The 12,332-nt window shown below is 36.3% G+C and overlaps 1 protein-coding gene and 1 pseudogene across 1 annotated transcript in view; both read right to left on the reverse strand.

The window, feature by feature from the left end:
* LOC107150650 (DNA repair protein RAD51 homolog 3-like) overlaps positions 1-12,332 on the reverse strand; it is a 30,807-nt gene that overhangs the window by 12,674 nt on the left and 5,801 nt on the right. The window contains exon 3 of the mRNA XM_048787207.1: positions 8,994-9,125. Within this exon, the coding sequence (XP_048643164.1) occupies positions 8,994-9,125 (132 nt within the window). The remainder of the gene's footprint in view (positions 1-8,993; positions 9,126-12,332) is intronic.
* Positions 552-721, reverse strand: LOC125613059 (annotated as a pseudogene).

Here is a 12,332-nt window from a genome sequence, read left to right on the forward strand (position 1 = left end):
AGTGTGCTCATAAAAATAGTTATCTAAAAACTTTTTTCCCCCATATGGAGGATGGAACCCAAGGCCTTACCCACATGCTCTACCACTGAGTTACACCCCAAGCCTAGCTGCCAAGTCTGGAACTTGCAACCCTCCTGCTTTAGCCTCCCAAGTAGATGAGACTACAATTGTATTCCACCACACCTAGCACAGTATTAGCTACTATTTATTGAGGGCTTGCCACAAACCCAGTAACATTTTGGGTGCTATACATATAAATACAAATATTAATCTTGTCAGTTTTAGAGCTGGAGAAACTAAGGCAGGAAAAAGTACGTAACTTGACAAAGATCATAGCTGTTGAACAGAGCTGGCAGATCCCAAAAGAAGAGTATATTGAGCCAGGTGTGGTGGTGCACACCTGTAATCCCAGCGGCTGCAGAGGCTGAGGCAAGGAGGATTGCAAATTCAAAGTCAGCCTCAGCAGCTTAGTGAGGCCCTAAGCAACTCAGTGAGACCTGTCTCTAAATAAAATATAAAAAAGGGCTGGGGATGTGGCTCAGTGGTTAAACACTTCTGGGTTCAATCTCTTCCCCACTAAAAAATAAAGAAAGATCATTAATGGTAGGCAACAGTTGCAGCAAAGCAACATCAAGAATTGGTGTTACTCTCAGGAAAGAAAACTGTACCTCTTCCTTGTTCACAGTGCTCTACACATTCAGAGAAAAAAAAAATTTTTTTTCAGTACTGGGGGCTGGACTGAGCTACATCCCCAGCCCTTTTTATTTTTATTATTTTGAGACAAAATCTAAGTTGCCCATGGTGACAATCAAACTTACAATCTTCCTAAGCCTCCCAATCAGAAAACTTTTTAATAAGTAAGAATGGGGGGAGGGGTGGCAGTAGAAAAGTGGTATGGCATAGGTTGGACTCTACAGCAAAACTCTGCAGGTTCCTTACCATCTGTGGCCTACTGTGAATTGCCTAACCTTGATAAGAACAGAGAAGTTCTTTCTGTAAAAATGTTAGAATAAAATAAACCAAATCAAATAACACATAAAGACTCAAAGAACAAAAGCTTCATAACTTGGAGAACTAGAAAACCTTCACTTTTAAGTTTTAGGCTGGGGTTGTAGCTCAGTGGTAGAGCACTTGCCTAGCATGTGTGAGGCACTGGGTTCGATTCTCAGCACCACACACAAATAAATACATAAAATAAAAGTTCATTAACATCTAAAAAATATTTTTTTTAAAAAATTCAAGTTTTGTGTAAGTCAGTAAGATAACCAGAACAGCAGCAGCAACATCATAGTGGTAATGAATATTTATTGAGTACTGAATACATTCCAGAAACTTTTAAATACAATTTATTTTCATTACCTTATCTAATTTTTACAACTATTCTATAATGGAGTACTATTTTACTTATACTATTTTTGGCACTTTATTTTGGTACTGTATTTTTGCAGCTTTATCACTGAGCTGCATTCCCAGACCCTTTAATTTTTTATTTTGAGACAGGGTCTCCCAAAGTTATCTAGAGCTTTGCTGAATTGCTGAGACTGGCCTTAAGCTTGCAATCCTCCTGCCTCAGCCTCCAGAGTCTCTTGGATTACAGGGGGCACCACTGCATGTGGCTAAATTGGATTGTTATTCCAGTTTTACACATAAGAAATCGGAGGCTTAAAAGATTCAGAGTTCTTTACCATTATTGCCTCCGCAGAATATTTTTTTTTTTTTAAGCAGTCTCCTAAATTGTCCAGGTTGACCTTGAACTCTCAATCCTTCTGCCTCAACCTCCCAAGTAACTCAGATTACAGTTATCTATTGTTTGTTTTTTCTTTTGTACTGAGGATTGAATTCAGGGGCACTTGACCACTAAGCCACATTCCTAGCCCTATTTTTTGTATTTTATTTAGAAACAGGGTCTCACTGAGTTGCTTAGCACTTTGCTGAAGCTGGCTTTTAACTCGCGATCCTCCTGCCTCAGCCTCCCAAGCCACTGGGATTTTAGGCGTGCACCACCGAGCCTGGCTAGAATATCTTTATTCAAAGGAATATGTTTAGAAAGGAGACAAATATGGCATTAAACTTTATCATTTTACAGAGAAAAAACAAGTGAGAAAAAAATATGAGCTCTAAATTCATAAAGTATAATACAAATAGAAATAGGAAAACTCAGTAACCAGATCAAATTCTAAATTAAAACTATAATACTTTGTTAGTAATAACCAGTTGTTGCTATACTCAGAGATAGCCTTCAAAGCTAAAAATATTACTAATTCTCTTGGATGAAAAAGTGGCCTATGGTAAAAAATCCATGTTCTTGTTTTAAAATTTTTAGTTGTAGATGGACATAATACCTTTATTTATTTATTTTTATGTGGTGCTGAGGATCGAACCCAGTGCCTCACACATGCCAGGCAAGTGCTCTGCCACTGAGCTACAGTCCTAGCCAAAGATTCCATGTTTTGACAATCACTTTATTTTTTTATTTTAGGGATTGAACCCAAGGCCTTGACCATTCTCCACATAATCTATGAGCCACCCCTCCACACAACCCCAACAGTAAACTTTTATTTTTTGGTGGTACTAGGAAGTAAATCTAGGGCACTCTATCACTGAGTTACATCCCCAGCGCACACCCCATGCTTTTTTAAATTTGTTTTTCTTTGCACCAGACTTTTTATTGGTGCATATAGTTGTACATGATGGTGGGATTTATTGTTACATATTAGTACATGCACACAAGATAACAATATAATCTGACCAATATTCCCACCCCAGCACTTCTCCCTCTTCCCTGGTCCCCCTCCTTTTCCCCTACTCTACTGATCTCCCTTTGCTTTTCATGGGATTACCCTAGCACCTATCTTTTCCTTTTTCCTCTCTAGCTTCCACAAATGAGAGAAAACATAGGACTTTTGAGCTTCTGAGTTTGACTTATTTCACTTAACACGATAGTCTCAAGTTCCATCCATTTTCCTAAAAATGACATAATTTCATTTTTCTTTATGGCTGAATAAAACTATACTGTGTACATATGTCATTTTTTCCTTTGTTCATTCATCTGTTGATGGACACCTAGACTGATTCCATAGTTTGGCTAATGTTAATTGTGCTGCTACAAACATGGGTATGCATCTATTGCTACAGTATCCTGACTTTAATTCTTTAGGATAAATACTGAGGAGTGGAGGGCTGGGGTTGTGGCTCAGCAGTAGAGCACTCACTTAGCACGTGCAGACACTGGGTTCGATCCTCAGCACCACATATAAGTAAATAAATAAAGGTCAATCAACAACTAAAAAAATAAATAAATAAAAATAAAAAATACTGAGGAGTGGAATATCTGGGTCATATGCTGGTTCCATACCTAGTGTTTTCAGGAATATTGATACTGATTCCCATAGTGGTTGTACTAATTCACAATCCCTCCAACAGTGTAAAAGTGTTCCTTTTTCTCTACATCCTTTCCAGCATTTATTATTGTTCATATATATATAATTATTTTTTTGTACTGGGAATTGAACCCAGAATCACTCAACCACTGAGCCACATCCCCAGCCCCTTTTTTGTATTTTATTTAGAAACAGTTGCTTAGGGCCTCTCTAAGTTGCTGAGGCTGGCTTTGAACCCATGATCCTCTTGCCTCAGCCTCCCAAACTACTGGGATTACAAGCATGCGCCACCAGGCCCAACCCAAATGGTTATTTTAAATATTCTTCCATTACTAAACATCCCTCCAGAAAGAAGACAGTTACTTTTGCAAGCTGAAACTCTTAAAGAAAAAAGAATTCTCTGAAAAGCAATATAAGTTGCCTACTTAAAAAGAAAAAAATTGTTTGAAAGAAAGAAAGAAAATGCTGTTCAGGATGTGAGGACGATCTGGCTATAAAATCTGGCACCCATTCATCACCAGTGTTGATTCAGCTGACTCTGGATGGCTAGAAGGGTAGCCCTTCCTTCCTCAACGCTCCCTGTGCATCCCTCCCAGAGCTGTATGCTCGGTCCAAGAGGCAGATCTTCCCTGATAGAGGAGGACTTTTCTTCAGTCAAAGGTATATGAGTAGCTTGTTCCCCTGCTAGAACCTCCAAACAAGCTCTCAAGAAAAGGCTGCCTGGGCTGGGGAGATAGTTCAGTGGTAAAGCACTTGCCTAGCATGCATAAGGTCCTAGGTTCAATACCCATCACCACATAAAAAATAAACAACAAGGGGCTGAGGCTGTGGCTCAATGGTAGAGCACTCGCTTAGTATGTGCAAGGCGCTGGGTTCAATCCTCAGCACCACATAAAAATAAAGTTAAGGTTAAAAAAAAAAGATTTCTAAATAATAATAATAATAAAATGATTTTTTAAAAAAGAAAAGGCTGTTTGGCTGTTTCTATTGTAATGGCAACATAACTAAAATTTTTGTTTAGCTAGAAATAACTCTGTAGTTCATTTTAATCTCAATCAGATACCAAATGAATTACATGACTTTTTAAAATGATTCACTCCTTAAGTGCCATAGTACCTTCCTCATTCATTGCCTCATACCAGGCATCTTAGAACAAGCTAGGCAGGAATTTAAATTGGTAATTAACTGAAGTGTATGACTAACCAGCTTCCCCAAAATGCTGAGTAATACTTCTTACTGTACATTCTGCTTAAGTTTTAGCATCTAGAATATTTGCTTATGCCCACACTTTTTATTTAGAGCTATGATGACCAGATCCATAGCCATTAGTCACATGTAGCTTTTTAAAAGTTAAATTAAAACTAGAAATGCAGTTCCTCAGTAGCATTTCAAAGGTCTAGACTGCAAATTTCTATCTTTTCAAAAGTTTTATTGGCCAGAACTAGTTCCTAGTATTTAGCTTATCCATTACATATATTCAAGAAAATGAACCAGCTGTCCAACATCCTAAAATTCAATTTTGAATTATTAGCAAATCTTTACAAAATAATTACACTATTTCTACAAAAATATTGGACTCAACATGATACAAATGACCATGTTATTACTCCAAGGTTCTCATTATAAATAAGCCTTTAAAACAGTAAAATTAACAATCATTTTGAAATTATAAACTTCAGAGCTTTAAAAATACTTTCACGAGGCTGGGATTGTGGCTCAGTGGAAAGCACATGTGAGGCACTAAATTCAATCCTCAGCACCACATGAAAACAAATAAATAAAATAAAGGTTAAATTCACAAAACAAAACTTTCACTATCCAAATGCCCTTCAACTGATGATAAACAAAATGTGGCATATTCAGAAAATGCAAAACTATTTAGTCATTAAAAGGATATTGAGAGCATAGTGGTACCTGCCCATAATCCCAGTGACTTGGGAGGCTGAGGTAGGAGGATTATAGATTTGAGGCTAGACTCAGCAGCTTAGCAAAGTCCCTAGTGGCATGGTAAAACTCTGTTTCAAAATAAAAAGTAAAAGCTGTGCATGGGGTACATGCTTGTAATCCCAGTGGCTTCAGAGGCTGAGACAGGATGATAGAAGTTAAATGCCAGCCTCAGCAAATGAGCAAGGCTCTAAACAACTTAGCAAGACCCTGTCTCAAAATAAAAAATAAAAAAGGCTGGGGAAGTAGCTCAGTAGTAAATTGCCCCTGAGTTCAATCCCCAGTACAAAAAAATAAAAAGAAAAGAAAAATAGGCTGGGGATGTGGCTCAGTGGTAAAGCACCTTTGGGTTCAAGCACTAATATCAATAAAATAAAATAAAATAATAAAAGGATACATATATATGCTAAAACATGAATGAATCTATGTGTTTTTTTAATATGTTAGGCAAGCATTCCATCACTAAGCTATATCCCCAGTTCAACATAGGTGACTACTGAGAACATTATGCTAAGTGAAAGAAGCCACACAAAAGAGGTCATATATTACATGATTCTATTTATATGAAACATCCAAAAGAGACAAATTCAAAGAGACATAAAGCAGATGAGTGGTTGTTAGGGACTATGGGGAGGGCAGAATGGTTTGTTTTTTTTTAATTTGGAACTATATTTTATGGAATTACTTTCCCTGTACATGACATCAGGTTTACAACAGAAGAAATTTCCATGAGATCTTAGAGAAGAAAATAAAGGTATAGACATTTTTAATAGTCTGAAGGGTCGTTGTGGAGCAGAGATTTCTTTTTGGGAGTGACTAGAAATGTCCTAAAATTAGACAGTGGTGATTTTTCCATGACTTCCTGAATTTGCCCAAAACATTGAATTACTTACTTTAAAAGGGTGAGTGATAAGTGAATTACACCTTATTAAAGCAGTTATAAAATTTTTGGCTAATAACTAAAGAAATACATTTATTTTTTGAGAGGGGGTACTGGGGATTGAACTCAGGGGCACTCAACCACTGAGCCGCATCCCCACCCCTATTTTGTATTTTATTTAGAGACAGGGTCTCCTGGAGCTGCTTAGCACCATACTTTTGCTGAACTCACAATACTTCTGCCTTAGCGTCCCAAACTGCTGGGATTATAGGCATACACCACCAAGCCTGGCTAGAAATACATTTTTTAAAAATTTTTTTTACTTGTAGATGGACACAATATCTTGATTTTATTTATTTATATTTCTGTGGTGCTGAGGATTGAACCTAGTGCCTCACACATGCTAGACAAGTGCTCTACCACTAAGCTACAATCCCAGCCCTAGAAATACATTTTTAAAAGGACTTTCCTAGTCAGGCATGGTGGCATAGGCCTGTAATCCCAGTGGCCAGGGAGGCCAAGACAGGAGAACTGCAAGTTCAAAGACAGCCTCAGCAATTTAACAAGGCCCCAAGCAACTCAGCAAGACCCTGTCCTCATTTCATTTTGGAAAAGAGTTAAAAGACTGGTAATACCAAAAGGTGAGAAAGATGTGGGAAAACAAGAATTTCCATTCATTGCTAAAAGAGAGCATATTTTGGAACATGCTTTCTGAGAGTAATTTAATAGTATGAAAGAAAATGCTCAAGCAAAATGCTTAAAAACAGAATCCTTTGCCAGGTGTGGTGGCACACACCTGAAATCTCAGCTACTAGGGAGGCTGAGAAGAAGGTTGCAAGTTTGAGGCCAGCCTCATCAGCTCTGCAAAACCCTAAGCAACATAGTTAGATCCTGTTAAAAAAAAAAAAAAACAGGCTACGGGTATAGCTCAGTGGTAAAGTACAGCTGGGTTAAATTCCTAGTTCTACAGGGAGGGAAAAAAAAGATTCCTTTGGTTTAATACTTTCACATTAAGAAATTTATTCTAGTTGGGCATGGGGCACACACCTATAAGTCCAGCAAATCAGGAGGCTGAGGCAGGAGGACTCCAAGTTCTAGATCAACCTCAGCAACTGAGCAAGACCCTGTCTCAAAATTAAAATTTAAAGAAGGGGTAGAGATAGAGCACCCTGGGTTTGATCCCTAGTACCCCTGCCCAAAATAAGGAAAATTGATTTGAAGCCAGATGCAGAAGCATGTGCCTGTACTCCCAGCCATTAGGGAGGCTGAGTCAGGAAGATTCCAAGTTTGAGACCACACTTAACAAGAATCTGTCTCAAAATAAAATATAAAAAGGGCTGGGGACATAGCCCAATAACAGAAGGCTTGCCTATCATGTATGAAGCCTGGGTTCCATTCACAGGAACACAGAAAGATAAAAGAAAGAAAAAAAAAAGATGAAGCTATTACTGTTAAAACAAAAACCTAGTTAAGTGCAGTGAAACACCCATGTAATCCCAGCTACTCAGCAGGCTGAGGCAGGAAGATCTCAAGTTCAAGTCCAATCTGGGTAACACAGTGAAATTTAGTCTGGGGAAAATAAATAAACTTAAAAAAACTATGCAACCCGTTAGTCTTGAGTGCCCTCTACTGGGGATTCTTCACTGATTCAGGTATTAACAAGGCTAAATTAATGGCAAAAATTAATTCAAATATAGAAGCTATCCTTCTCAGAATATGGCAAAAACTCTGAAACTCAAAGAAAATATGTATGTTTTAAATTTTATAGAAAGAATTCTTTATTAACTTATAATGTATTGCAAAGATGTGTTTAAAGACTCTAATCAGGGTAAAAACAAAAAAAAATTAAGTAAAACAGTTTGAGATTCCATCTTCCTCCTAACAAAAGTATGTTTGTCAGTGGTAAGATAGGGTAGCAGAATGGAAAGTAATGGTAAACAGGTGGTTTAAAGTTTAAAAAAATAAAAAAGCCACATGAGGTGTGTGCCTGTAATTCCAGCTAGGAATTACAGGAGACTGAGGCAGGATTGTAAACTCAAAGCTGGTCTGGTATTTTGTGTGATATCAAAAAAAAAAAAAGCTTACTTTTTTATCTCTTTATTTCTGAGCTTATATTTACCTCTCTTTTCACATTCAAATCTCAAAGAGTTGGCTCTACCTTAATACACTAGGTTGTTTACATTATGATTTTTTCCAATCCATGAGTCTATGATTTTTTTTACTATGAAATGATGAAATACTTACTAAACAAAAATGAGGACATTATAAACATAAAATATATATTTAGATAAAGATAAAATACAATTACCAAAGGTGGCATTTATTTATCAAAGTTTTTTTTTTTTTAAATTACATTGATTATGCTTGTTATTTTGCAGGAAAACAGATACAAGACACTTATGACTAGTACTAATTCTTTTTATAAACCAAACCAAAATAAAACAACCTTCAAAACTGCGTCCACTGGGTGTGGTGGTGTAATCCACCTGTAATAACCCAGCACCTCAGGAAGCTGAAGGAGGACGATCAAAAGTTTGAGGCCAGCCCCGAGCAATTTAGTGAGACCCTATCTCAAGATAAAAAATTTTAAAAAGGCTGGAAAATGTGGTTCACTGGTAAAATACCTCTGGGTTCAATCCTCAGTACCAAAACAAAACCAAAAAAACCCTGCATGTACGTATTTTTTTCCTTTGTAGAGTAAGGCAAAATCTACCTTGGTATTTGTAGACATTAATATTTTATACAGTCTTGACTTTATTAAAGAAACTCTCTTGATCAGTAATACTTACAGCTAATCTGTGATTATTTGCAAGGCTGATCATTTGCTGGGCAAGGCCATTTAGTAATCGAGTTCGAAGGGATAGGTCATCAATGTCATGGCGAAAAGGAAAAGCAATTCCATCTACTATCACTAATCGAACCTAAAGAAAGAGATAATGATATTAAAAATAATAAAAAATGGCATCCAAAAAGCATAATTCATTACAAAAAATACTTTAAAATCAAGGGCTTTTTTTCTAACTCCTCAAAGAAAGGCTTTCATTTGGAAATTTATAAATCTATTTATACACAGTTTTCTGAAGTAATTACCAAAAATTAAAAGGCACCCTTGTTTTGACAATTTAACTCAAAAAGAAAAAGAAATAATAACAATTTTCATATAACTTGCCAGTATACACAGGTTTTTATAGAGGTATTTTAAACTGATAAAGCACATTTTTTTTTAGTTGTAGGTAGACACAATATCTTTATTTTATTTATTTTTATGTGGTGCTAAGGATTGAACCCAGTACCTCACGCATGCAAGGCAAGTGCTCTACTACTGAGCTACAAACCCAGCCCATATTTAAATTCTTGGTAAAGAACTGGAGGTACAGCTCAGTAATAGAACACTTGCCTACCATGCATGAAGCCTGGGTTCAATGCCCAGCATCATAGGGGAAAAAAAAAAAAAAAAAGCTAAACAAATTTCTCCATTAAATATACCAATTTTATGCACATATGTACATATTTTGGTGTTTGGAGTCGAACCCAGGACCTTGTGCACCCTAAGCACACATTCTACCACTGAGGACACACCCCCCACCACTGGCCAATTAAACATAACAATTTTATTTTCAGGGTTCCTGTTACATTATAAACAAAACAAACAAACAAAAAACCCTCTTCAGCAGATGCAGGCATGGTGACCCATACCTATAGTCCTTTACAGGGGAAATACCATAGAAAGACAGGCTAATGAATGTTGTCTCTTCTTCCACCTCCATGATTAATGCCATCAAGTCAATAGCTTGAAATCATCTATAATGGCAGTATTTTCTCCATGGAAATCAGCTAACAAATTAGCCACAGATCTGAGCTTATTTTATTATCTATAAAAAGTCCATTTAATAATGTGAGGTAGAAAATGTCCAAATCAGAATTTTAAAATGTGTTGTATCTGTAGCCATTACATTGTGACTTTCACCAAAAATCTAGGAAATATTCAGCCAGATATACAGTAGTATGCATCTGTAATCCCAGGGGCTTAAGTGGCTGAGGCAGGAGGATCACAAGTCTGAGGTCAGCCTAAGAAATTTAGCAAGGTCCTAAAGCAACTTAGTGAGACCCTATCTCAAAATAAAAAAAATAAAAAGGGCTGGGGATGTGGCTCAGTGCCCCTGGGTTCAATCTCCAGTACTAAAAATAAATAATTTTTTAAAATAAAAATAAAAAAGGGTGTGCTGGGGCTGTGGTTCAGCAGTAGTGCACTTGCCTGGCATGTGTAAGGCACTGGGTTCAATTCTCAGCACTGCATATAAACAAATAAAATAAAGGTCTATCAACAACTGAAAAAAAAAAATTTTAAATAAATAAATAAATAAATAAAAATTAAAAAGGGCTGGTGATATAGCACCCCTGGGTTTAGTGTCTACTATCCAGAAGGGAGAAAAAAGTCAATTCAGCAAAACAAAATGAAACTTAGCCAATTTTATTGTTTTATTTTTATCATATTAGTTAACTTAAGCAAAAATGTAACCAACATTCATTTTTTAAAATTTTATTTTGTTCATTTTCATGTTGATGGAACTTTATTTTTTATTTATATGTGGTGCTGAAAATCAAACCCAGTGCCTCATACATTCAAGGCAAGCACTCTACCAGTGAGCCACAACCCCAGCCCCCAGCATTCATTTTTACAACAGTATCTGTTCATTAATGATACAGTCAACTTCTTGTATCACTTGACTATTCAACAGACTATTAAACATAGTCAAGTGGCTATGGGTAGCTTGATTTTCCAAATCATGGCATAGTTTAGATATGAATACAAGTTTAGAAAAATTAAAATCAACAAAACCCCCATACATTGTTGGTGGGAACATAAAGTGGTTCATCCACTGTTTAAAAAAAAAAAAATTTTGGTGGGTCCCCAAAAAGTTGAAACACAAGATTACCATATGATTCAGCAATTCTACTCCTAGACATACCCAAAGAAACCTGAAAAATGGTACTATAACAAATATTTGTAAATACATGCTCATAGCAGCACTGTTCACAACTGCCAAAAGAAAAGAAATAATCTAAGTATCTATCAACTAATTAAAGGATAAACATATTATACTATATACATACAATGGAATATTATTAAAAAGGAATAAAATTCTGACACATGCTACAATGCAGATGAACTCTAAAAACATGCTAAGTGGAAAAGCCAGACATACAGGTCATATATTTATTATATGAAATATCCAGAATATGTAAATCTACAGAAACAGAACACGAACTGATAGTTGTAGGGGCTTAGGAGAGAAGAACAGGGAACGATTAAGAAATGGGTAGGGCCTTTCCTTTTGAAGTGGTGAAATTTAAATGAATAAATAAAAATAAATATTTACCAGCAGACCAATGGAGAAGTAAGAGGAATTGGTCAAAAAGTCATGCATAGTGGTACATGCCTATAATCCCAGCTACTGTCTAAGGTGAAGCAGAAGAATCTAAAATTCAAGTCTAGTTTAAGCAATTAAATGAGACCTTTAAAAAGGGCTGGGAGTGTAGCTCACTGGTAGAATACTTGCCTAGCATGCAAAAGGCTCTTGGTTCAACCTCTAGTACCCCTAGTCTTCTATATTTATTCAGTGATTCTCAAAGCCAGGTGATTGGATAACATAATTGAACTGACAAAAAAATAAAAATAAAAATAAACCAAGAGTTCTGTAACTGGTAAAAGTATAAGAATATAAAAATGAAAGCATATGTGGTGGCACATGCCTAATGCCAGTTACTTGGGAGACTGAGGAAGGAAAACTGCAAGTTTGAGGCTAGCCTGACAATTTAGTTAGAACCTGTCTCAAAATAAAAAATAAAAAGGGTTGGGTAAGTAGCTGAGCAATAGTGTGCCCCATGTTTCAATCCCTAGTACCTTCAAAAACAAACAATTAAAAAAAAAAACATAGGTGATTTCAAAGTTGACTCTTATAATTTGTAGTTCTATATATTCTATAAACTACTACCAAGAGTGAATAACGAATTATTGTTCCCAGGGAAAATAAAGGGTTACATTTCAATGAACCTCTGGTTACATTTTTCATCAATTGATTAATGTATACACTCCACCCTTCCCCCCCCCCCCATACTGAGGACTG

The sequence above is a fragment of the Marmota marmota genome, unplaced genomic scaffold (genome assembly GCF_001458135.2).
Source record: "Marmota marmota marmota unplaced genomic scaffold, marMar, whole genome shotgun sequence".
NCBI classification, from domain to species: Eukaryota; Metazoa; Chordata; class Mammalia; order Rodentia; family Sciuridae; genus Marmota; species Marmota marmota.